The 25,319-nt window shown below is 36.5% G+C and overlaps 1 protein-coding gene across 1 annotated transcript; it reads left to right on the top strand.

Moving 5' to 3' along the window:
* The first annotated feature begins 14,504 nt into the window (after window positions 1-14,504).
* Window positions 14,505-15,179, top strand: Cldn17 (claudin 17). Its single transcript, XM_026396178.2, has one exon. It carries the CDS (start codon window positions 14,505-14,507, stop codon window positions 15,177-15,179), a length of 675 nt encoding a protein of 224 aa, XP_026251963.2.
* Window positions 15,180-25,319: the final 10,140 nt, after the last annotated feature.

The following is a 25,319-nucleotide window of genomic DNA, read 5'->3' as shown; positions in this document are numbered from 1 at the left end:
GTGATTAAAATAAAAGCATATGAGGGTGAAGTAGACAGTAATAGAAGAGTTCAAATTTAGATTGGGTATTCATGGGACACGAAGTTCTCTTTGAATAGATAACATCTGAGCAGAGAGCACCACCCGTTGGGACTGGTGATTGAACCCAGGGCTTTAAACATGTTCTTTTGAGGTCTTTGAAAATAAGATGGGAGCCCCCCAAATGCCTGTAAAGAATGGAAAAATTTTAGGCCAGAGCAAAGAGAGACAAATCAGATATTTAAAACTCAAATACTATAGAATGCTGGATTTTATTCTAGATGAGATGGAAAGCCACAGAAAGGAACAGTGAGATATGATCTGTACAGAATTAGCAGCAGGTAATTTTGACAGCAGTAAGACTAATCAGAAAATTATTTCAGGAGTTATTGGCTTGGACAATGATATTGGCAGTGGGAAGTACATCTTGGATTTGAAGATAAGGCGTAATAATTTTTCTTAGGATGTATGTTGGCTGTAAGATGAAAAGGTCAGTAAAGGATACCTTTAAGATTTGGGGCTGATAAGTAAGTACTATAGGGGTTGCACTTATTAAGACAGAAAAAGAGTAATTTAGAAAAATTTGTATGAATAAGAGTGTGATTATGGACAGATTGTGCTTCAAAATCCAGTGGAGCTGGGTATTGTGGGTGTACACCTGTAATCCCAGCATCTTGGGAGGCTGAAACAGGAGGATCACAAGTTCAAAACCAGCCTCAGCAAAAGCAAGGCACACAGCAACTCAGTGAGACCCCATCTCTAAATAAAATACAAAATAGTTCTGGGGATATGGCTCATGGTCAAGTGCTCCTGATTCAATCCCTGGTGCCCCCTTCCCCCCAAAAGTCCAGTGAACCCCAATATGAAAAAATATTCAGTAAGTTGTTAGAAAGATGAGTCTAGAGTCCAAATAAGGGTCCATGGTTGGAGATAAACAATTGGAGGTAGTTTTAAGGACACAGGCTGGATGAGATCAGCAAAGTGTATATGTAGATGAAGTGTAGAAATCCAAGGTAGTTGGGGCTGGGGTTGTGACTCAGTGGTAGAACGCTTACCTAGCATTTGTGAGGCACTGGGTTCAATTCTCAGCACCACATATAAATTAATAAAATAAAGGTCCATTGATGACTAAATAATTATATATTATGTATATATGTATATTTTATATTTATATATGCACATATATATGCATACATATATGTGTGTGTGTGTGTGTGTGTGTGTGTGTGTGTGTGTGTGTGTATAAATCCAAGGTAGTAGCTGCTCTAAGTACAGGGCAAATTGATAACAGTGTGTATATTAGTTTCAATGGCTAATGAATCAATTGGCCACAAATTTAGTGGTTTACGTATCACAAATTTATTATTGTACAGTTCTGCAGATCAGAGACTTCAAATGTTTTTCTACTAGACTAAAATCAATGTGTTCTTAGGGCTGCAGTCTTTGAGAAGGCTCTGGGAAGATCTGGTTCTTTGTCCTTCATATTACTGGCTGCTACCTGCATCCTTTGTCTCATCTTCAAAGTCAGCAGTTTGGGCTGTCCTTCACATACCATCTTCTCTCTGGTTCTGCCTCTTCTGCCTCCTACTTTACAAAGCCTGCTGTATTACCTTGGACATATCCAGGTGATCCTGGCTAATCTCTCTCTGTTAAAGTCATCTTCAACCATCAAAGTCCACTTTAAAATGCCATTCTCCCTTGTCACAAAACATAACATAGTCACAGGTCTCAGAGTTTAGAATCTGGACATTTTTGGTGAATTATCATTCTGTTTATTAGAACTATGATAAGGGTTGTGTTTTTAAAAGATGTAAAAGCAATGGCTTAGTACAGGATATAGCTCAATAAAAGGCACAGATAAAATAAAAAATGTGAAAAAAAGGGTGAATTATTCCTCTTACATCATACTTAATGATCAATGCATTAAAGTTCCTATGTAAAAATAAAAGCCTTATTGAGAACTACAATAGTTATGGAAGATATACTGAGACATTCAGTAAAAAGCATAACGGAAAATATTAACTACACGAGTACTACATCAGTACTGTATGAAGCATGTACATCAAAACAAAGAATAAGCAAAATTAAAAGGTAGACAGCAAACAAGACTATTTACAACATGAATTAAGTTGCCACATTATTGTTTCAACTTATAAATATGGATTATAAATAATTTTAAAGCATTGACAGCCAAAGCAAAAATAATCAAAGAAAAAAAATGTCAAAGAGAAATAAAAAATATTTTAGCTTCATCAGTAATCAAATAAAACCACATGCTAGCAATCATGAAATGTTGCAACTAACCTGTTAAATGGAAGTTTTTGCTTTATTTTAACATCATCAGTGATGGTGAACAAACAGAAATGAGTGTTTTCAAACACTGCTGATAGAAAGCAATTATAAGATATACCCAAAATGTGTGAAGTATTTGTATTGTTTATATTATTTTATTATTCATTTATGGCCTGCTAATTAAAAAATAAAAAGAAAATAATCTGAAGTCCTCAAGTAGGAAATTTAAGGAGCTTTAACAGGAGAAACAAACTGAAGGATATTGGTTAAATAGACAATTTTCTTCTACTCTTATTTTAAGTGTTATATAAGGCACTTTATGTTTTGTACTTTTAATCCTTAAAGTAATACAAAGCAATACAATAGGATGACATTCAATTCTAGAAATGATCTCAAGAAAAAAATTTTTTGAAGTAGGAATTTACCCATAGTGTATAATTGACTGAAATAATTAGACCATTCATTTTTTTTTACTCACTAGTCTAGCTAAATTACATGCTAGTTTTTGCCTATTGCTGATAAACAGTAAGTAACAAAATAAAAGACACCTATTTTCACTGAGCTTTCATTGTTAATAAATAATTGCAAGGGTTTAAGGGCTAAGTGTGTGTGTGTGTGTGTGTGTGTGTGTGTGTGTGTGTGTGTATTTGTGTACACACACACACAGGTTAGTGGGCAAATACTTATATCTTTGCTATATTAGCACAGAGGGTTCAAAAGAAAAATGCACAGTAGTAACAAGCTGATCTAGAACCCAGTTAGGTTTCTAATATCATTCTTCATTTAATGATTTTAGGACTGAGACAGGAAATACACAAGAAAAATATGGACTATTTGGTGATCCTAGTAAGTAATCATGTGTTGTAATGACATGGCACAGAAGAAAACAGAAAGAACTTCCACTGGCCAAAGCACATTTTGGGTGTATCTTATAATTGCTTTCTATCAGAAGTATTTGAAAAAACTCATTTCTCTGTTTGTTCACCATCACTGATGATGTTAAAATAAAGCAAAAACTTCCATTTAACAGGTGAGTTGCAACATTTCATAATTGCTAGGACAATTTGAGTAACAAAAAGAAAGGAGTTTTAGATTATAACTCAAATAATAAAATAAACATCCTGATTTTATTTTGATATAATACTTGAATGAATTAATACATGGAGAAGAAAGACCAATATCCTTTGCATAAGAATTCTGAATAATTAATGCAAATATTGTACTCTTTGAGTGTGTGCCATGCGTAAGTTCTTTTAAAACGGTACACTATAGAAAGTGGGAGAGAATCTTATATTTGATAAAGGGGCTAAAAGCATGCAATGGAGGAAGGATAGCATCTTCAACAAATGGTGCTGGGAAAACTGGAAATCCATTTGCATCAAAATGAATCTGAATCCCTATCTCTCGCCATGCACAAAAGTTAACTCAAAATGGATCAAGGAGCTTGATATTAAATCAGAGACACAGCATCTGATAGAAGAAAAAGTTGGTTATGATCTACACGCTGTGGGATCGGGCTCCAAATTCCTCAATAGGACACCCATAGCGCTAGAGTTAACAAATAGAATCAACAAATGGGACTTACTCAAACTAAAAAGTTTTTTCTCAGCAAAAGAAACAATAAGAGAGATAAACAGGGAGCCTACATCCTGGGAACAAATCTTTACTCCACACACTTCAGATAGAGCCCTAATAACCAGAATATACAAAGAACTCAAAAAATTAGACAATAAGATAACAAATAACCCAATCAATAAATGGGCCAAGGACCTGAACAGACACTTCTCAGAGGAGGACATACAATCAATCAACAAGTACATGAAAAATTGCTCACCATCGCTAGCAGTCAGCGAAATGCAAATCAAAACTACCCTAAGATACCATCTCACCCCAGTAAGATTGGCAGCCATTAGGAAGTCAAACAACAATAAGTGCTGGAGAGGATGCGGGGGGAAAGGGCACTCTTGTTCATTGCTGGTGGGACTGCAAATTGGTGCAGCCAATTTGGAAAGCAGTATGGAGATTTCTCGGAAAGCTGGGAATGGAACCACCATTTGACCCAGCTATTCCCCTTCTCGGTCTATTCCCTAAAGCCCTAATAAGAGCATGCTACAGGGACACTGCTACATCGATGTTCATAGCAGCTCAATTCACGATAGCAAGACTGTGGAACCAGCCTAGATGCCCTTCAATAGATGAATGGATAAAAAAAAATGTGGCATTTATACACTATGGAGTATTACTCTGCATTAAAAAATGACAAAATCATAGAATTTGGAGGGAAATGGATGGCATTAGAGCAGATTATGCTAAGTGAAGCTAGTCAATCATTAAAAAACAAATACCAAATGACTCCTTTGATATAAGGGGAGTAAACAAGGACAGGGTAGGAACGAAGAGCTTGAGAAGAAGATTTACATTAAACAGGGATGAGAGGTGGGAGGGAAAGGGAGTGAGAAGGGAAATTGCATGGAAATGGAAGGCGATCCTCAGGGTTATACAAAATGACATATAAGAGGAAAGGAGGGGTAAGGCAAGATAATACAAATGAAAGAAATGATTTACAGTAGAAGGGGTAGAGAGAGAAAAGGGGAGGGGAGGGGAGGGGAGGGGGGATAGTAGAGAATAGGACAGACAGCAGAATACATCAGACACTAGAAAGGCAATATGTCAATCAATGGACGGGTAACTGATGTGATACAGCAATCTGTATACGGGGTAAAAGCGGGAGTTCATAACCCACTTGAATCAAACCGTGTAATATGATGTATTAAGAACTATGTAATGTTATGAACGACCAATAAAAAAAAAAAAAGAAAGTGGGAGAGAGTAACTTTACAGTGAGGAGATCTGTGAAACTCCACTCCAACCAGACAAACAAGGCCAGCATCAGCTGTCATAGATCACATTGGTAATATTTACCCCATATGGTATTATCAAAACAGCATTTTGCTTTTGTGATCTTTCTCCCTGAAATTTCTGTGATCCTCAAGCCCCAGGCAAGTCATGAGAAAAACATGAGACCAGTTTTTAAAAGGGCATCCTACCAATTACCTGAGCAGTATTTTTCTACTGTCAAGGTCAAGACAGAAGTTTATTCCGGGTCGTGTGATATCCTCCAGAAGATCTTGGAACAGAAGATAACATCCAAGGAAATATGGGAAAATTATGAATATGTATTAATAATGTACCAGTAATGGTTTCTTAATTGTGACAAATGTTCCACTTCAGCATATAATATTAATGATAGGGAAAACTGGTTGTGGATTATATGAAAACTTTTTGTACTAGTTTCTTAATTTTACTGTAAATCTTAAACTATTCTAAAAATATAGTCTATTTGATATATTATATAAAATTTACTGTTTAGATTACCTTGAAGTAATGTGTTAAAAGTAATTATCAAATAGACATATTTTGAATTAATATGAAGAAAATTTACTAGTATATGTACCAAGTTAAATAATTTACATTAATTATAATATTTTTTTAAGAGAGAGTGAAAGAGGAGGGAGAGAGAGAGAGAGAGAGAGAGAGAGAGAGAGAGAGAATTTTTAATATTTATTTTTAAGTTCTCGGCGGACACAACATCTTTGTTGGTATGTGGTGCTGAGGATCGAACCCGGGCCGCACGCATGCCAGGTGAGCGCGCTACCGCTTGAGCCACATCCCCAGCCCAATTATAATATTTAATTCATTTATATAGAGGAGAAAACAGGGAGACACTTTGTTATCCTTTAAGCTGACATCCATTGGAACTTGAGAGTTACTAAAATATTTAGAGACACATCTAATCAATGAGGGCATTTATTTATTTCTGAATATCTGGATTACAACTATAGTTGTTTACTGCCATATGAGCTTATGTCCTAGATTAGCCACCATGTGATGGTCACACAGACCTAAGAGATGACCTAAGGTGAATATGTTGCACATTTAATGTGCTTGGTGTGCCTCTGACTCCTTTGAGGTGGATTGTCCAAATTTCAATTTCATTTGTTCTGTGTAATATGGTTACTGGTTCAATTATCTGTTATTTATGCAGATACAATTTTTATGGTGGGATATAAGCATTCATATACATGAATATTGGTTTTTCATCCTTTAAATTATGTAAAAGAAAGACCAAATGTGATCATGGCACCCTGCACAATGTGGAGTTCATGATCTCCAAGACAATGGATGGGATATCAAGACCGCACAAGATACAGAAACAGAACCAAGGAATACAAAATGAAAGGAAGAACCCCAGGAGCTTTTCTTATATTTGGATCAAGCATAAGGGGCAGATCTCACTTTCGTCCGGCTCATTAGAAGTAAGTATAGAAGTGAACAAGCAACAAAGGACACTGTTACTTAACTTGCTAGTATTTTACTTAGAGAATGCTCTTAAATGTTTGGGCTCAGCAGAATATTGATCAGATTAAAAACAATCTCATTGTTGAAAGGAAAAGAAGTGACAGTGACAAATGAGTACTTTAAATAATGGCGTGCCACACTTGAAACTTAATGAATAAAAACGGGCAAGCGGAGAACAAGTATGAAAGTACATTTTTCCTCTAGCAAATCTCACATCCAGGATGAAATATTAAAAATCCAAGATCCCTTACCAAATCAAAGTTGAGAGCTTGGAGTTTATCAAATGTGAAGTTTTGTTTGTATGTGGTTTGTTAATTATATTGGATTTATAGTTTTTGTAAAAACCATAAACATAAAAGTTTACACAGTATTTTTATGTCTAAACTTAGCTGAAATAATATCAGACCATAAATGTGTTTTTAAATACCTTGTTTTCAAAAGCATTTGAACATATTTCATAGTCAAGAAGCACTGTGCGAATACCCCAGCTGAGGTGTTTTCAATTATAATTGATAAAAATCATGCCCTTCTGCTTTTCAAAAATAGCATTGCCTAATTGTAGGGAGATAAGAGCAACAAATTTATCATTTTTTATTTCAAAGCTTTTCACCACCTATTCATACAGGACTAAGTTTAACAAGCAATATAAAATATTTACACTCTGGGTTCTTGTCAAGGAATACAACCTCAAATTTACTATCAAGACTCAAAAACACTACCAGGAGAAATAATAATATAAAATTGCCTTTGGGATATAAGATCCATCCATTCAAATCAGCCAGTGGCTCTCAATTCCATTCTAGAACCATTTAAAAAAACAAAACTAATGTTGATGCCTAGTCCCATCTTGAGCTATTTTGAGTTAATTGGCTTGATATGGGATATTACTTGGTTAATAAATATTCTTATATAATTTAACTAAAAACTGAAATAACCCCAGGAATAAAAACTCAAAGCCATGTTTCTGATCCCTGCCTGCCTGTTGCTACTATCACAGAAGACATTTTAAAAGTACTTACTTGACTACTATAAAACAACCAAAGTATAAAAACTGATGATTGAACCCAACCCCTAGAATTCTGGTCTAATGGATCTGAAATGTGGACCAGGCACGAGTAATATTTCACAGATCTTACAAATGATTCTAATATGAAGTCAAGGCTGAGAATTATGGATCAAAAAAGTTCAAGACCTGAACACTTGGACCAATTATTTTGGTTCCTGTAAAATAAGAAATACCTTGGAAATGTGGCCAGTATATTTACTGCAAGAATGTTGTTCATTGTATTCCAAAAGGAAAAGGGTTTCTTTCTGGCATTAGATGTAAGAAGAATAATGCAACTAAAAAAAAATAGTTTATTTGTTTTTATTTTGCATGAGTACTCTGCATTGCTGCTAAACAAACTTAGAAGCAATTCATGGCCAGTATTTAGCAAATATGGTACATATTTCATAGACAAATCTTATCCCATTTTACCCCTCTCTTTCCTACCCTTGTTTTCTCTGTACCTGAAATCATCATTTGTTTTTCATGAATCATAAGACAACCTTTTTGTTTTACAAGTCTTTCAAAATAATTTCTGCATCCTTATGAAATAAAAAGAAAGAAAAGAGAGAAGGAAAAGGAAGCAGGAAGATAAATTCACACCTCTATAGAATATGTTTGATTAATATAGTTTTCCTCTACTTGGGGTGGAATCTGGAATTTACCTGACTGACTTCACAGGGAAGTATGTTTGCAATACTGGTATGTAAGTAGGCTTAAAATAGTTGAAATGTGAGTTAGCAATTCGATTCTCAGCACCACATATAAATTTTAAAAAAATAACCACAATTAAAAAAATAAATATATTAAAAAATTTGATTGACTAGCTGGTGACATTAAATTTAATTTAGATGATTTTTAGATTATCCCCAAATGCATTTCTGGAATAGAAAAGTGGTGTGTGTGTGTGTGTGTGTGTGTGTGTGTGTGTGTGTGTGTGTGTTTAAATAAATGAGATAATATTCTATATATAAATCCCATTTTTATAAAAAGCATTCAAACTGTCAATTTATAATTTTAGAGGGTGTAATTAAATGCTGAATCTTAAATCAGGAGATGGATTAACTGAAAGAAATGTTGTATTGATGAATTAATTTATTGTTCATTCAAGAAATATTTCCTGGGCAACTACTATGGATCAGGGAATCTATATTATTGAGAAGCTAATGATAAACACAATGGGCATAGTCTCAGTTTTCACAGCATCTGTCTCCCATATGATTATCAAATAAATACAGATAGAAATGTGTATTTATTAAGAACTTGTGAAAAAAGGGTATAGGTTAAAATACATAGTACTAAGGGAAAAACAATGACAAGAATGGAAATGGTGTTGAAGAAATGACTCGAGAATTCAGGAAAAGTTTTTCCCATGACTAGATTTGGATCAAAATCCAGAGGAAAATGAATGACTGTTAAATGAACGAGATGCATGTGTCCAGGTGGCTCAGGGGAATTAAGAAAAGTGTGTGTGTGCGTGTGTGTGTGTGTGTGTGTGTGTGTGTACGTGTTGTGCATGTGTGAATGTTTCATCTTCTACATAATGTGAACCCATTTATGCTTCCATATTGCAGCTCTTATAACTCAGCTTCCATCCAGTTAAAGTCTTTTGACTCATTTATACTTGTTAAAACCTGAACTGGCCACTGGGGGAGACCTCCCATCTCCTTCAAAGTTGATATACAGCAAACTAGAAGAACGTCTCAACATTTTCAGGTGTGGAAGAACTCTGCAAATGGGAGAGAAGTCTGGTGAGATGTGATGCGTCAAGTGTCCCCGTTTCCCCATAATGATGTGATTCTTGCACTGCTATTCACTTAAAGCTGATGCTGCAAGTAAAACTGACACATTTTTACAGAGAAGTCAAAAAGTCTTCAACCTAAATTAGATTGCCAGAGACCTCAGTACAAGTACCAGGAGGACAGGTGGCAGAGTAAATCAGCTGTCCTTACTGTCAGATTCCTCTTACTGATCGTGGTCTAATAATAGGTCATATGTGGACAGGATGGACTCCCACATATCCACACAGTCCAGATTGTCCCCCCTGAGATCCAAAACATCCAATTCCATATATATTTTAATTAGAAAGGTTGACAGACAACTCGGACTCACATTTGAAAACTGAACTAACTCTTGATCTTTTTTCCTAAAAGGTCACTCATCCTTATCCTCAGTAAACACACAGTGTATACGTGATGCTGATTTCAACGATACGACAGTCATCTCTGACGCCTTTCTCTACCTCTAGTCCACCCGTCACATTTACCACTTGATACATGATGCATCTGATCCTCCACATGGTTAGTCCCCTAACCCAGCTTTCATGGTCTGTCACCTGGACTATTATCATAACCTTCTAGACAGTTTCTTCATATTTACTTTGGTGACTTTCCGTACTGTTTTGGTGCTTTGGTGATTGTTGTCTCAATGTGGACTTGAGGTTTCATAGTGTCAGTTCCATGCTTGAAATCTTTAACTGTCTTTGCACAGACCTTAGGAGGTTATTGATTGTTCACATGGCCTACCTTTGCAGCCTCGTCTCTGTTCTCACTCTCTGGTTGCTCAAGGTTTTCTGTTTGCACTGCACTCAGTGCCTTCACCCAGACAGTCTGTCTTGCCTGGAATGCTCCCCATCCTATAATCAAAGTGGAGATCATTTCTGTTAATGCTCTATTCCTATCATTTTTATACCTTATATTTCTATGCTTATCTCTAAATATTTAATGACATGCATTATGGTGATAATTTATTTAATATTTACCACATTCATTAAAATGTAAAGTTTTTGAGAACATGAAATATAGTCATGGTCATAAGCTAAGATTTAAAGTTGTTTAAAGTTGACCAGGGGCCACATTCAATGAGAGAGAGAGAGAGAGAGAGAGAGAGAGAGAGAGAGAGAGAGAGAATCTTAAGCTATTCTGATTTTGTCTTGGAGACAGGGGAGAATTACTGAAAATTCTTATGTAAATTAGTAATGTTTACATTTAGGCTCAGCAAGGTCTTTTTGATTTCTTGGTGGGATATGGATCAGAAAGGCATAAACTGGAGACCAGAAGATTAGCTAAGTCATTTTTGAAATGATCCAGATGGAACTATTGAAGAACTGAATTATGGCACAGCAATTCCAGAAGAGGAAATATATCTAATGAATTAGAATAATGTGTCCATCAGTGATATGGTTTCCTGGGAAGCTGGTTGTAAGATAGAGATCAGTGTATTATGTTTTTAATGGGATCAACATCTGAGGGGGAAAGAAGGGAAGGAAGATGACTGATCATGGAGAGAAGTCTAGTCATGGTGAAGACCCAATGAAGGCCCTACTGGACTGGAATCACCTCTTAGACTTAACCTATAGTTGGGCTATCAGGATTGATCTTTATAACCCAATATCCATCAGTCACTGGGTGGGGATTGACTCCGTGAATGGAGAATGATTTGAACAGATGTTTGCTTTCAGGCAACACCTGAAGGAGGCTGATGCAGCTGGACAAGGAAACTTAGTGCAACATCACAGTGTCTACCCCAGGCTCCTTTTTGATTGAAGAGACACTGAGAAATAAAAAATAAAATGAACAGAGAATAATGAATAGAGAGAGGCCTGGGCTAAAGGTAAGAGTTTCCTAAGTTGTAGCCCTTGCAAGAATTAGTGGACACAGGGGTCACGCATGAGACTCTGTATAGACAGTGTGTGAGTAAGGAGAATACTGATATATATGTGGAACCCTGGAGGAAAAAACATGGTTAAGGACATTTATTGAAAAAAAAAGTCTGATAATGAGTAGGTAGAGAAATAATGGACACGCTAATATAATAAAGCAAATAAGACAAATATTGAAGAACTGAATTATGGCACTGCAATGCAAACCTTTTCTGAGTGTTTGCTTAGGACAGGTACTTTACACACAATCCATAAATTAGATCTTCAGTCTTATTAGGTTATTATTATTATTATTATTAACCTTGCAATTTCACAAGGTTCAAAAACATACTCAAGATGAATGATCAAAACATCAAGTGAAGACTGAATCTCTCCCAAAGCACATGTTCTTTACTGCCCCCATAAAAAGACAGGCACTGGTGATCACTTTTACAGAAAGGTCCTATAAGAAAAAAAAAATATGGAAGCATTATTTAGAGGCTTGAGTTAGAATGTCCAGGAAGTCTGTAGCATTTCTAGTAAAGTATTCATGGTGGCAGAGTTCAACGTGTGAAGCAATAAAAAGTGGTGTGAGTAGACCAAAAGATACACAGGGTACATAGCAGCGAGTGCAGACATGGGATTTCAAAGTGGATTGCAATTCAGTAGGTTTATTTTATTTTTTAAAAGAAATATTTATTCATTCATTTGTTTCTTTGTTTGTTGTGAGGCTGAAGATTGAACCCAGGGTTGCTTTACCAATGAGCTACACCCTCTGTACCCCATCCCACTTTTTTCCTTCTTTTATGAAGTGCTGGGTATCAAACCCAGGGCCTTACACATGCCAGGCAACAGCTTTACATCCCCAGCCCCTTTACCCTTTTTATTTATTTTATTTTGAGAGGCTGCCCTCAAACTTGCTATCCTCCTGCCACAACCTCCCACTGAGATTATAGACATTCACCCCCTATGTCCAGATAATGTTTTTATTTTCTGAAGAACAATTCAGAAATAGGGACAGGGCATATGTACAACAAGGGAGGGAAAGACTGGTGGATTCAGGGCAGCAGAAGCGGTAGAAGGGGATGAAAGTCACAGAGAGGCTGGAGAGGAAAGCAAATTCTCCCTCTAAGTGTAAAAGAGAAAAAGTGAAGATGGCTCTGACAATTGACTGGCTGTGAGGGGCAAAAGCTAACACTCCTGAGTTATTACGTTCCTCCGATTGTTCTTATATTCAGGATATACCTCCATAGTCTAAGTAGACATACACCCTGACTTGTGTTACCAGATATCCTTCCTGGTGGAAAATCAAGCAATTGAAAAAGAAGAGCAAACTGGAAACTTCCAGGATAAAGTAAAGATGGGACTAAAAATGAGATGGAACTAGGAAGAGGAACTAGATCAGGGAAGAGCAGCTGGAAATCCTAAGTCAGAGTAAGGTTGGGAAACTCTGGTAGGGCGGGAACAGTGAAGGCTGTGACTCAGAAGCCCAGAACCCAGGGCCAAGGAACCCTCAGGCATCCTGAGCTGCTGTAGGGAGCTTTCTGCAGAAAAGTCATCTATTTTCTGGGTGATTGCTTTCCTCAGAGAGGGTGTTCCCAAACCATCCATGTTGAATATGCAATGGTCCCCATAATTCTTAATAAGTGGGCTTTCTAAATCTAGGTAGTACTAGACCACACATTCACTCTTTCACCTGCGACTGAATAAAATGGAGGATATTTGTAATCTGCAATTTTATCCAGGTAAAGAATGTTCCATGTGCTTGTTTTTGATTAGTTTCTATTCTTAAGACAGATTCCTGTGGGATGTAGAAGAGATAAGCCCAAGATTTCCAGACAAAGCCCCCAATCTCTGGGTGGTGGTACGTAAGGGGTAGTCAAGGATGCCAACTTCACTCTTGAATTTTGAAATAATCTCAATTGAGTTTTTCCCCCTTTGAGAAGTATTTGAAAAACCGTAGAAGGGGCAGTGTTAAATTTTGTATTTAGTTCTCTTTGTGTGAAAAGGTTTGGAAAAGGCATCTCTCCCTCCTGGTTCTGAATCAGACTAAACAGATGGGGACAAGTGCAGTGGGCTGGAGGGTTTGCCCGTGGGTTGGGTAGCACACAGCTAACTTCAGCCAAGCACCCTCCAGACCTCATGTTCTGCATCTGGCAAATGAGCAGCTGGAGATTTGCAACCTTGAAGACACATTCCAACTCTAAATAGTCTCGATGATCTGAATTTTAAGTATCATAGTCCATCTAAAATTCTATTTTTGCATCATTCCCCAAAATAAAATACACAAATGTGATGTATTTCAAGCTGTCATTAAAGAAACATCTAATGAAAATTTATACTCTAACCATGTTTCTACATAGGGAGAGGTGTTACTTAACATTAATAGAATAATTGATAGTCAATTCAAACCAGTTATGAGGTGTTTTTGTTTCTTTGTTTTTTCTTTCTGGATCTGAAGAACAAATTGTGTGATTTAAATTTCTTGCTTACGACTCCATCTAAGTATGAATGGTTTCAGTAGAAGACTTGAAACTCTACCTAAGTACTTCTCCCTGTCTAGAAGCCTTTATTAAAGCCAAGAGTTGATTAACCATATTAAGGAAAGGTGGCTTAAATTAGAAAAAGCAATAGACAATCTGAAGTCTAAAGAGTTTTTCAATTGCTCCCAGAAGAACTGGTAAGGTTTTAGCATTATCTTCAGTCTGGCTTAACATTTGTACTTATACTTTCCTATCAGAGTGGTTTTTAGACAGGAGATTTTCTGCTCTGTAATTAGCAATTCACACTGGAACCGTTGACATTTAATGACAGCATTGCTAAGACAATAATAATATGAGAAATACTAAAGTTGAATGCAGTATTTCTTGACACACCTCTGGATACCTTCTGATTGGCTGAGACACAATTATATGTGAGGAGTGAATAATTCATACAGAAATGAGTATGTGTGTACAGCAGGCATTTACAGCAGATCCTTCTAGTTAGGTCAAGTTCAGCTGTAGCTGATGATTTGGAGCCAAATGAAATGGGAAGCAACCCTAAAGAATATCATCAGAGACTGCTCTAGACTCAAAGAGCTCTCCACGTTCTGCATCTTGGGCATCTTTTTCTGCTGTTCTTGATTGGACCAGTCTCAGAATAAAGACAATGGCATTTTATCCACTGCAAATTGCTGGGCTGATTCTCGGGTTCCTCGGCATGGTCGGGACTCTTGCCACAACTCTTCTGCCTCAGTGGAGAGTGTCAGCTTTCATTGGCAGCAACATCATTGTCTTTGAGAGGCTCTGGGAAGGGCTCTGGATGAACTGCATCCGACAAGTCAAGGTCAGGCTGCAGTGCAAGTTCTATAATTCCTTGCTGGCTCTCCCACCTGCCTTGGAAGCAGCTCGGGCACTCATGTGTGTGGCTGTTGCTCTCTCTTTGATTGCTCTACTTATTGGCATCTGTGGCATGAAGCAGATCCAATGCACCACTTCTAATGAGAGGGTCAAAGCTTACCTTCTGGGAACTTCAGGAGTCCTCTTTATCCTGACGGGCATCTTCGTTCTGATTCCAGTGTGCTGGACAGCCCATATCATCATCAGGGATTTCTATGACCCAACCATCAACACAGGTCAGAAAAGAGAGCTGGGAGCTGCCCTTTTCCTAGGCTGGGCGAGTTCTGCTGTCCTCTTCATTGGTGGGGGTCTGCTCTGTGGATTCTGCTGCTGTAACAGAACAAAAAAATGGAACAGATATCCAGCCCCAGCTTGCCGCAGGCGACCAACAGATAAGCGAAGGAATGTGAGAGTGCATAGTACGACCTCCACCAGTTATGTCTAATATTTGTTTTTAGCAGCAGCTATGGATTATGATTGATGTGCTTTACAAAGTTCTGACACAACCTGTAAGTATTCCAGGCAGGAGAACTTGCTGTAGGACTAGATTGAAATTGAGATGAAGATTTTAATTTTTCACCGGAGGCAGGCATGCAAATGATATATGTAGACATTTTCATCTCCTGTATATTAAGTTTATTTTCTATTATTGGACTCAATCCCCACTCCAATTTGTGTGGTCAAAAATCAAGTATATGTTCAATCATCTATATGAAATGATGGACTACTCTTTTGATTATCATATATTTTCTGATAAGAAATCTAAAATTGTCATTGATACTTCACAGCAATAAAACATACACATATTTTTAAATATAGCATTGTTTCCTCAAAGTTATTTCTTATACTTACAGTAAAAGCTAAGTAATGTTATTTTTAAGCAATCATTCTGGAAAAATTGTATTTATCAAATAGTAATGTGGGTTGAATTTACCAAACTATGGAAATGCCTATTCAATACAAAAGGGTTTTTTTAAAAATTATTATTCCTTTAGGAAACTCACACTAAATTAAACACTTTTAAGGATAAGGGGGCTATGATTTATCTTAAGACATGTAAGAAGATGGAATTCAAAGTTTCTAATGTCTACAGGTAAACCTACTTAGAAATAAACATTCAGAAGAAGATAATTCATAAATGAAAAGTAGTAGTATCATAGCTTTGATTGCCACCTTCAAGCAAAGAGAAGTATCTCTGGATGAGCCATGTCGGAAGACCAGCACAAATCTCTGCAAGAGGATACACAGCATGACTGGTGAATTTAGGGTTAGGTCAAAAGGAATGGTTTCTATGCCTTGATTTACTTGTTAGTCAATGTACAAGCCTAAACATGCAAAGCAAAATAAAGAATCAAAGCAATGATTCAGGCAACTAGTCAGGCTTAAATAAACACCTCTTTTTATTCTGTAATAAACAAATAGCTATGGTGAAGGCATCTCGTTTTACTTGAATCATATGCATTATTTTCTTAATTCTTCACTCTCCATGTGTATATACTACTAACACCAATAAAAGTGGTTGGAGGTTGGGACTGGGAACTGGTGCACAATGTTTATGAAGAAAGATTGCTTTATGAGTTGCTTCTGAATAGCCCCAATATATTGTAAATCAATGTTTATATATTCAATTTAAATTATTCTAATATTATATTTATTTTGTAATAAAACCATTTACAGTACAAAATTGCAATAAAACATTAGAATTGTTTATCAAATATTTATTGCATGCTTTTTTATAATAAAATAATAAAAATAGTTACATATTACAATGATTTGGATACATTTAATTATGAGGCCAATTGGAGAATGAATTTCTGTCCTTAAAAGATCACTTAGTGGGGCTGGGTTGTGGCTCAGTGGTAGAGTACTTGTCTAGCACGTGCGGGGCCCTGGGTTCTATGCTCAGCACCACATAAAAATAAATAAAATAAAGGCATTGTGTTCAACTACTTCTAAGAAAGAAAGAAAGAAAGAAAGACAAAAGAAAGAAAGAAAGAAAGAAAGAAAGAAAGAAAGAAAGAAAGAAAGAAACTAAGTTAAAGATCACTTAGTAACTCTAGAACATTAAAATAGCAATAACTCAAAGAAAGATCTTGATGTCAAACCCTACCTTCATTCTACAAAATATCAGCAAGTCTTCAGGAACTCAAACCTGGGTTATTATAAAACTTAATTAAAAGTACCAGTAATATGTAAATCACAAGGACCAGATAAGTGTAAAAATCTTCAAATAACAGTAATAAAAATACAAAAATAGTGATTTAGATGGATTTTTCCTAAGATTACTTTCTTTTAACAGAAAGGCCTAATATTGGTTCTATTGAGAAGAAGTCATTTACCTTACATAGTCAAATAAGTAAGCCATCAAGAGAAGCAAGATATGTGTTTAAAGGCTGTCTTGGAATCATTTGTCTTATGTTTTAGATCACCCAGAAGTAATTAGCCTTACAAGAATTGGTTCTTCATTTTAAATGAGGTATGTTATCCTGTCATCCAGAGGATCAGAGGGCAACAAGGTTTAACACTGGGTGGAATCATGACATAAATTTAAATATGACATGGGGCAAAAATTCAGGAACTAACAATTCTGTTGCTTGTTCTCTCATTAATCCAGTTATAGTTTTGAAAAATTATTTTTACATCCCCTCCCCAACTCAATATTTCTCTACTTCTCCAAAAAGAAATTTTAATAATTTTTAGTAAGTTTCAAAAAGCATTAAGAATGTAATTCTCACACCACAAGCCCAGGTGTACAAGGAATTTATCTTTATTTTATAAAACTTAACTGAAATCCAACTTCTTGGATACTTTCTCACATATTACATAGTTTTTGAGATTTTATGCAGGTCTCAACAGCATCTGGGGGGTGAGTTCAGGAGATCAGCCCAAGATAATCAGTCCAAGCAGGTATGCGAGACCATGTCCACTTGGCCTTTTGGTTTCTCACTTTTTCAATTCTGTCATACTCGGCCATCTTTTATGAGACTCTCTTGTTCCAGGCTGCATGAATCAGTGGATTTCACCCCTACTTACATACTACAGTGCAGAACTTTGAAATAATAGTGTAGCCAGTGTTGAGATGATTTCTGCCAAGAGTTATGGACAAAAACTGGATCTGATGACCTGGCTAACAGCTGTCCACAGCATTGTGAAGGAAATTGCTGCTTCCCCAAAAGATGTTGTGTGTATCTGTGTGTGTGTGTGTGTGTGTGTGTGTGTGTGTGTGGTACTGGAGATTGAACCCAGGCCCTTGCATATGCTAGGCAAGGTCTCTACCACTGAGCACATCCCCAGCCTCCAAAGACTAATTTTTTTTTTTGTACTGGTGATTGAACTCAGGGGCACTTGACCACTGAGCCACATTCCTAGTCCTATTTTTGTATTTTATTTAGAGACAGGGTCTCCCTGAGTTGCTTAGTGCCTTGCTTTTGCTGAAGCTGGCTTTGAACTCACAATCCTCCTACCTCAGCCTCCCAAGCCACTGGGATTACAGGTGTGTGTCATTGTGCCCAGCTCAAAGATTGCTTTTTGGTGTCACCTCCACAAGCTCCCTTCTCTTTCATTTTCTAAAACATTGTACAATTCCACAAAGACTTTCAAAAACAAAAATGCATAAAGACTGAAACACTTCTAGCCTATTATTTCTGCCTTGGATTTTGTTATATTCTCCAAAAAATGCATTGCAGACTACATTTTGGAATTGGGACCAGGGAAAGGAAAAAATATGAGGGAGGAGAAAAATAAATTAACATCATATAATACCCATCAATACTTTTTAAGATGACTTTTAAAAGTGACTCTTATTAGTTCACAAATTTAATTAAATGTATATTAACAAATATTTTAGTCTACAAAAATCCTTGATATATTTAAAAGGGTTTTGTTGGGTTCTCTTTCTTCTCAAAATCACCATAAAAATAGAGAGCATAGACTTTATTATCAACAGACTTTATTATCCAACTAAAATAATCAAAACTTACAAACATAATGACTTAACCAAAGCCATGAAGCTAATTTGGAGAAATAAAAATATTCAGTAATAATACCAAGTCTAGACTTAATAAATACTTGAGAAATGATCAAGAAACAATGTACACACAGTATAATATTTTGAGATTTTAGCTAATAGATTCCTTCCTCCCCCAGCTAAGAGATTAAAATAACGGAGCTCAGAAGTGTGAAGAAATGTCAATTTTTTCATAAGAAAAGAAGAAATTTTGAGAATAATCTGGGAAAATAATGGTATGGCTCAGTCAGGGCACTCATAATTATGCAACGATTTCTTTTGAGTAGGTTAAATCAAAAGGAGTTGGTTAAAAGGGTCTAAATGCTAATGTGTCTTTGGGAGAGAGGAAACTCAGGGTGCTCTCCTTAGTCCAGGTCTCAGAGACCTGGACACAAGGATATGATAAACTGACAGCTTGAGAATCCAAAGATAGATGGCGTGTGTTCTGACTCAGGTGGATCCAAGGGGATTGATAGTCTTCCCCATCACCTCCTTGTGTCAGGGGATGAGACATCTCAGTGATGCATTTAGTCTGACAGACCAAAACAAAAATCTTGCCAAGTTTCCTACAGTTAGAATACCATGGGAGCAGAAAAGTATTTCCCACCCTTCGTGAGAGTGCCACATAGACAGACAAATGGCCAGCCGATGACATGTTTGTCCTCAAGTCATTCCTTGCCTCTCCTCTGCACTAAGCAGGGTCCCATGGAGGTTGATGCTCAAGGGTACGAACGCAGTGCTGTGCCAAGAATGAATGGGAAGAGGGTCCTTCCCAGGTACGGGCAATTAAGAGGGTCTCCATTCACAAATCATTTAAAAATAATAGTGAACTAGCTAAATATTGAGTCTTTTATTACTCTCACTTGTTGATCTTCTAGACAGTGTTAGTGATAAAGCATCCCTGCTTTTTAAAAAAGAAATGAGAGAGAAAGATAAGATAAAGGAAATGTTGACCTAAGGTTTAAACAATCATAGAAAAAGACAGCCACCTATAAACCAGGTGAGGGGCCTGGAAATAGATCTTTTCCTCACAGGCCTCAGAATAAACCAATTCTGTAGACATCTTGACTTTTAGTTACCAGAACTGTGAGAAAATAAATTTCTGCTTTTTCATACCCAGTCTCTGATATGGCAGCCCTAGCAAAATTAGACAGAAAAAGTAGATAGATGATTGGTAGATATATAGATAGATGATTGACACAGAGATGATTGGTGCATAAATGACAGAGAGATAATATAGAGACAGATGATAGAGAGATAGATAATAAATGAAGACAGTGAAGATGTTGAAAGATGGTAAAGTGGTAGCTACATTGATAGAGCATGAGTATATATAGTACAGAGATACATGGTAGATAACCATGATGATGACAGGTGATCAGATAGGGAGGTAGGTAGGTGGCTAGGTAGGTAGATAGACAGTTGATACAGACATAGGTAGATGTTGTCGATGCTGCATTATCCTAGCACAGGTGGCCTTGACAGCTTAAATTTGCTGCAAATGTTAATAGAATGAGTTTTCCTCTACATTCAAATTCAGCAAGACACATTTCACAAGTAATCATTCTTCAGTCACTCTGTTTTATTATTTTAATTTTTAAAACGCAAACAAAACCACCTTTTCCATAAATTGACGGTATTAAAATAACTCAAGTTCTATTTCCATGTTGCCACAATTCCTGTGCTAAAGTATTACAGGCCCAAACTATGCACCAGCTAGTTGGAATGATTTTAACCTGCTATGATAGAATGATATCGTACATTCTATCTATGAAATACAAATGTACTAATAAAGCTGACTACTGAGAAGAATTTCTTTTTCAAAGAAGCAATATATTTTAAAAAGTGATTTTCTCCAGGGGTTAAATATGATAGCCCACTAAGGCTTTATTTCCAAGCTCCTGTGTTCAGCCATTGTCTGTTAGATTTGGCCAACTAGAAGCTTTGGTGAGAGTTCCTCCCCTTCTTTCTCTGCCTTGGGCAATGCAATGCCCCAGAGGCAACTCTGGCTGCTCTCCAGCTCCACTCTCGGGCACAGCTTGGACTGAGCTTCTGCCAAGTGTGCCCCATCTCTTTGGCCTAGCAATATTGCTTTCTTTGTTCACTCACTTTTGAGGACATGAGAGCTTCATGCTGTTAGTGTTTGGGAGGTCCCAAGATCCTCTTTAGTTTATCACTCTCCCATGAGACATGGAACAAATTCCTTTTATTAAGTTCACTAATTTGAACACCTAAAATGATAGAGGTTTTCCTGGAGGGATGCAATGACTGAAAATCATCCTACAATGGGTACATCACTGCCTTGAATTTACATGCCCCCAAAAAACTTGAATATAACCCTGGGAAAATTAAGCCCCTCACTCCCATTGAAAAAGTGGTCCATGGGGACTTGAAATAAAAATTAAGTACATTTTTTTAAAATAATTGGTGTTTGTGTGTCAAAACACCTACCCCATGGGAAATGGCAACCATTTACTGAGAAAAATGAATATAAGATGATTTAATAAAGGAAGAAATTATTAAGTGGATCATAATATGAGGCACCTACGGGAAATCAAAAGTTCAGCTCCAAAGTGGATAGAGATTTGCATTGTTAGTATTCTGTCAACAAGATTATTTCCAAGAGGAGACATTGCTACATACAAAATCTGATTTAAAATTTGCTGGTAGAAAGGGCTAATAAAATATTTACTGAGAAGTAAATCACAAAATGGATATAAGTACAATAACATAACTGAAACTTTTACTGCCATGAAGATGTATCAGACAGCTTTGAAAATACACTAACAAAGAATGGGTTTCCTCAAGGAATAAGTACCCCACATGCTGTGAATAATGACACTGACTGTGTGGATTTGGCTGAAATAAATTTGTAAAATAGATGCTGAGAAAAAATAGACAAGATATAATACATGAGAATTAAATCACAGATGGCAGCTGGCAAGATCTTGTAAACGTAAACATTAAAACAGATAAAAAAATAGGGGGAGGAGGTTGGAAGGAGGAATTTCATTGGATATTAACATAAAGAAAAGAACTTTCCACTTCACCTTTAGGAAATTTAGGAAACTAATTCCTAGAACATTAGCATTTAATTGGCAGATAATTGTAGGAGCACTGGGAGACCCTAATGCCTAATGACACTTTCAAACTCTTCCCTGTTCTCTTTCTACTTAAGGCTGATGACTGGTTAGAATCACAGAATTGTGGAGGCTAAAGGGATCACCAGGAGAATCTGAGAGTCCTCTGACTCTCCAGTCAGCTCCTCTGCACCTAGGTTTCCTCTGACTTACACCTCACTGCATTCCATCAGTAATTCTCCAGACTTACATCTGCCTGCATCAGGAAAGACCTGCTCTTCAACACCCTACTGCCCTTCTCTGGCATCCCCTGCTACTCCTTGTCATCTGGTCTAACATCGTCCATTGGAATTCAGACCTGTCTCCTTCCAGTTCTGAGCTTCCTTTCTCACTCTGCTAGGTGCCCCATGCAATATCCCCTATTTTTACTATTTCAAGAATAAGAAGTTTATTGGGAGTTGCTTAATAAATTGTTAAATTTATCTTGAATTAATTATTTTTCATAAATTGTTATTGAGAACTCTTTTCTTTAGAGATATATTCCCACATATATTTACATATATCATATATATATTATATTTATATATTCCCATATATATTTATTAGCTTCATAGAGTTCTGGATTAGGGAGATAGATTTCAGTGCCTGGATCTTCCAAATGTGACTGAGGTTCAGTCTTCTCATCTACAAAATGTGGAGAGGTGATGAGCATTTCACACATGTATTCTATGCTAATTACCAGATTAAAGACATACACATGCAAAATTAAATTATATGCATTGATTAATTAAACCAGGTAAGTTAATCTATTTATATAGAGAATCAGACAGACAGACAGACAGACACACACACACACACACACACACACACACACACACAGATTATTCAATTCTACTTTTTTATTTTACAGGTTAAACCCAGACACTCAAACAGGTCATATAACCCTTCCAAGGACATACTGTGAGGTCAGTGTGTCCTCACTGCCCACCATATCAAAGCATTTTGAAAGAGCATGCTTTCTTCCAGGTAGCCCTTCCTCCCCAAACAAGAAGGATAATAAGCACCCTCTCTACCTGAAGGGCTACTGTGGGGATCAAATGAGACAGGGCCTGTGAAAGCATTTTAATCATAAAGCATTATGTAAATGTAATATATAATTACTATTATTATCTCCCAGCAGTCCAAGTCTTAAGCTCTTTATAGTTCTCTTTCTTTTGCTCTCCATAAAACATTCCCCTTGTATGTCTCGTTGAATTTAAAACTTAGACATAAATAATATCCATTATGTTTTTCTAAATTTTATGTTTTGACAATTTTATTTTACTATCAGAGTATTGCAATTCATTTTAGTCTTCTGGAATGACTCTTTGTCCTGGATTAACTCCTTTTATTTTCCAGGAATAATAATTAATATTACCTTTTTTTCTCTCTAAAATCTGTTTGAATGATAACTTATAGGGTCACCTAGAATCTCTATAGTTACCTCCTATTCTCTCCATTCTTTTTAATTCTCTAGAACATTACTGAACAACCTATCCCATTCGCGTACACACTAACTTTAACTCAGTTTCTACAGGTCTGGCTCCTGAGATAGACCCCTTATCATCTTGTGAATCCCTTCCTTCCATACTTACTGCTAGAGATGCATAAAATTTCATTTCGATCCATGGATATTACTCTTTTCTTTCTTTCATGAAAGCTCGCAGGTTTGATGATTGACCTTCAATTTTCCTTTATCTTCTTTATTTTCCCTTCCCCAGTTCTGAGTTTGTGTTCCACTTACATACCTGGTTTGTGTTCCACTTACATATATGCTTACTCAAAGTCTGGGCCATACTTTTCAAGGGTTCATTGCTTTTCTAAGCCTTGTCTTTCCCTTGTCTTTCCCACTTCTCATCTCATACTCCATCTCCTCTATTTTAAGAGTGCAAATTGCTAACTGTTCATTTTCATTTTTTTTTTTTGTAACAAGAGACAGAGTCTATTTTCTCAGCCCTGGAATCTCTGAATGTCAGAGCTCAATGCAAGTGATGTATAAATTCTGAGCCTAACCCTGATGAGTTCTCTTGGATGGCTCCTTCTACATTACTGACCCAAACTAGTCTGATGGAGTAGGAGAAGCAGGGGAGAAAAAGACAAGTCTAGTTTTCTAAGACATCCCAGTCATTCCAGCAACCACACCTCATGTCTCTGACATGAATGAATAAACCATGTGGAGCAGAGCAGAGCCAGTTAACTCCAGCCCAAATCAGTGCCCCATTGAGTTGTAAATAAATAATGGATGTTGAAAACCTTTTCAATCAAATCTCACTTGATTTGACTTCACTCATCTCTTAATATTATCAGTATCAATAAAAATTGTTTGATTTCCAACATCCCTATTTTTTTTTTTTGCATTTACAGGGATGCCCGACATTTTTAAGGGTATGCAAGACCTTTGTATACATGATATTTCTTCATTTCTATACCAAGTCTGTAAGGTAAATGCTGCTACCTTTAGTTTATGGGTAAGAATTCCCATCAATAAGATCATTAGGTAATTGGAACACACTTTTCCAATCCATAAGTAATTTAGGTCAAACGTGAAATCACACCTTTTGTTACTTCAATCACTTAGGGAATTATATTTCTTGCTTGTATGCAATGAAATTTTTCAACACTTTGTAAAAGTCGCTGAAAAAAATAAAATAAAATAATATCAATCAGGGAAACAGGATGACATAGTGCAATATGTGACAACTACCATCAGGAGACCAAAATGCCTAGAAAGTTCAGAAAAAGTGTGGATAAGGAGTGTGAGCAGTTAATGTTTCTTGAAGGGACAGCAATCAAGACTGACTTTCAGACAGAATGGAGTTCCCACTAGTAAAAATAAGTGAAAGAAGGTTTAAAAAGGTGGCACAAGTAAAGATATAAATATGGAAATCCTTTAGACAAATCTGGGAAAATGTGTATGAGAACACAAGCATTTATAACAAGGAGCAATTTGAGGTAAGTTTGGGAAAGTTACATGTTTAGAACATGAAGAACTTTGAAAACTAGGATACAGAGCTCTTTGTTTTGTTCTGTCAAAGAAATTTGCACAACAGAGTCATATCATCATAGTTGTTCTTAGAAAGCTTCCTCTGATATTTTAATTGATTTTTAATTTTATGCCTCTAATGTATCTTCTTATCTCCAACATGAGAATATTTGAAAGGTATCTGGTCTACCTCAATCATTATTCATCTCCTTAAAACCATCAGTATATTAACAAGTGCTCAGTGTGCACATACAATTAGGAATTTGGCTACATAGTCTAGGAAATTTTAAAACTCTCACTAAAACTACATCAAACAAAAAGCTTGTGCAGAGCAAAGAAAACAATCAACCAAATGAGAAGGCAACCTACAGATCAGGAGAAGAGTCACAAACCACATATCTGATATGTGCTTAATAGCCCTCACTTTATAGCTATCTGTAAGCAAATGGAGTAAATCTTGTACCTGTCATCAAAAGT

Source organism: Urocitellus parryii, chromosome 2, assembly GCF_045843805.1.
Source record: "Urocitellus parryii isolate mUroPar1 chromosome 2, mUroPar1.hap1, whole genome shotgun sequence".
Taxonomy (NCBI): Eukaryota; Metazoa; Chordata; class Mammalia; order Rodentia; family Sciuridae; genus Urocitellus; species Urocitellus parryii.
Note: the sequence above shows the minus strand (reverse complement) of the source record. Positions and strands in the feature narration are given on the sequence as shown.

Coding starts and splice junctions, on each gene's coding strand:
- Cldn17 (XM_026396178.2), top strand. CDS start 14,505: ATGGCATTTTATCCACTGCAAATTGCTGGGCTGATTCTCGGGTTCCTC.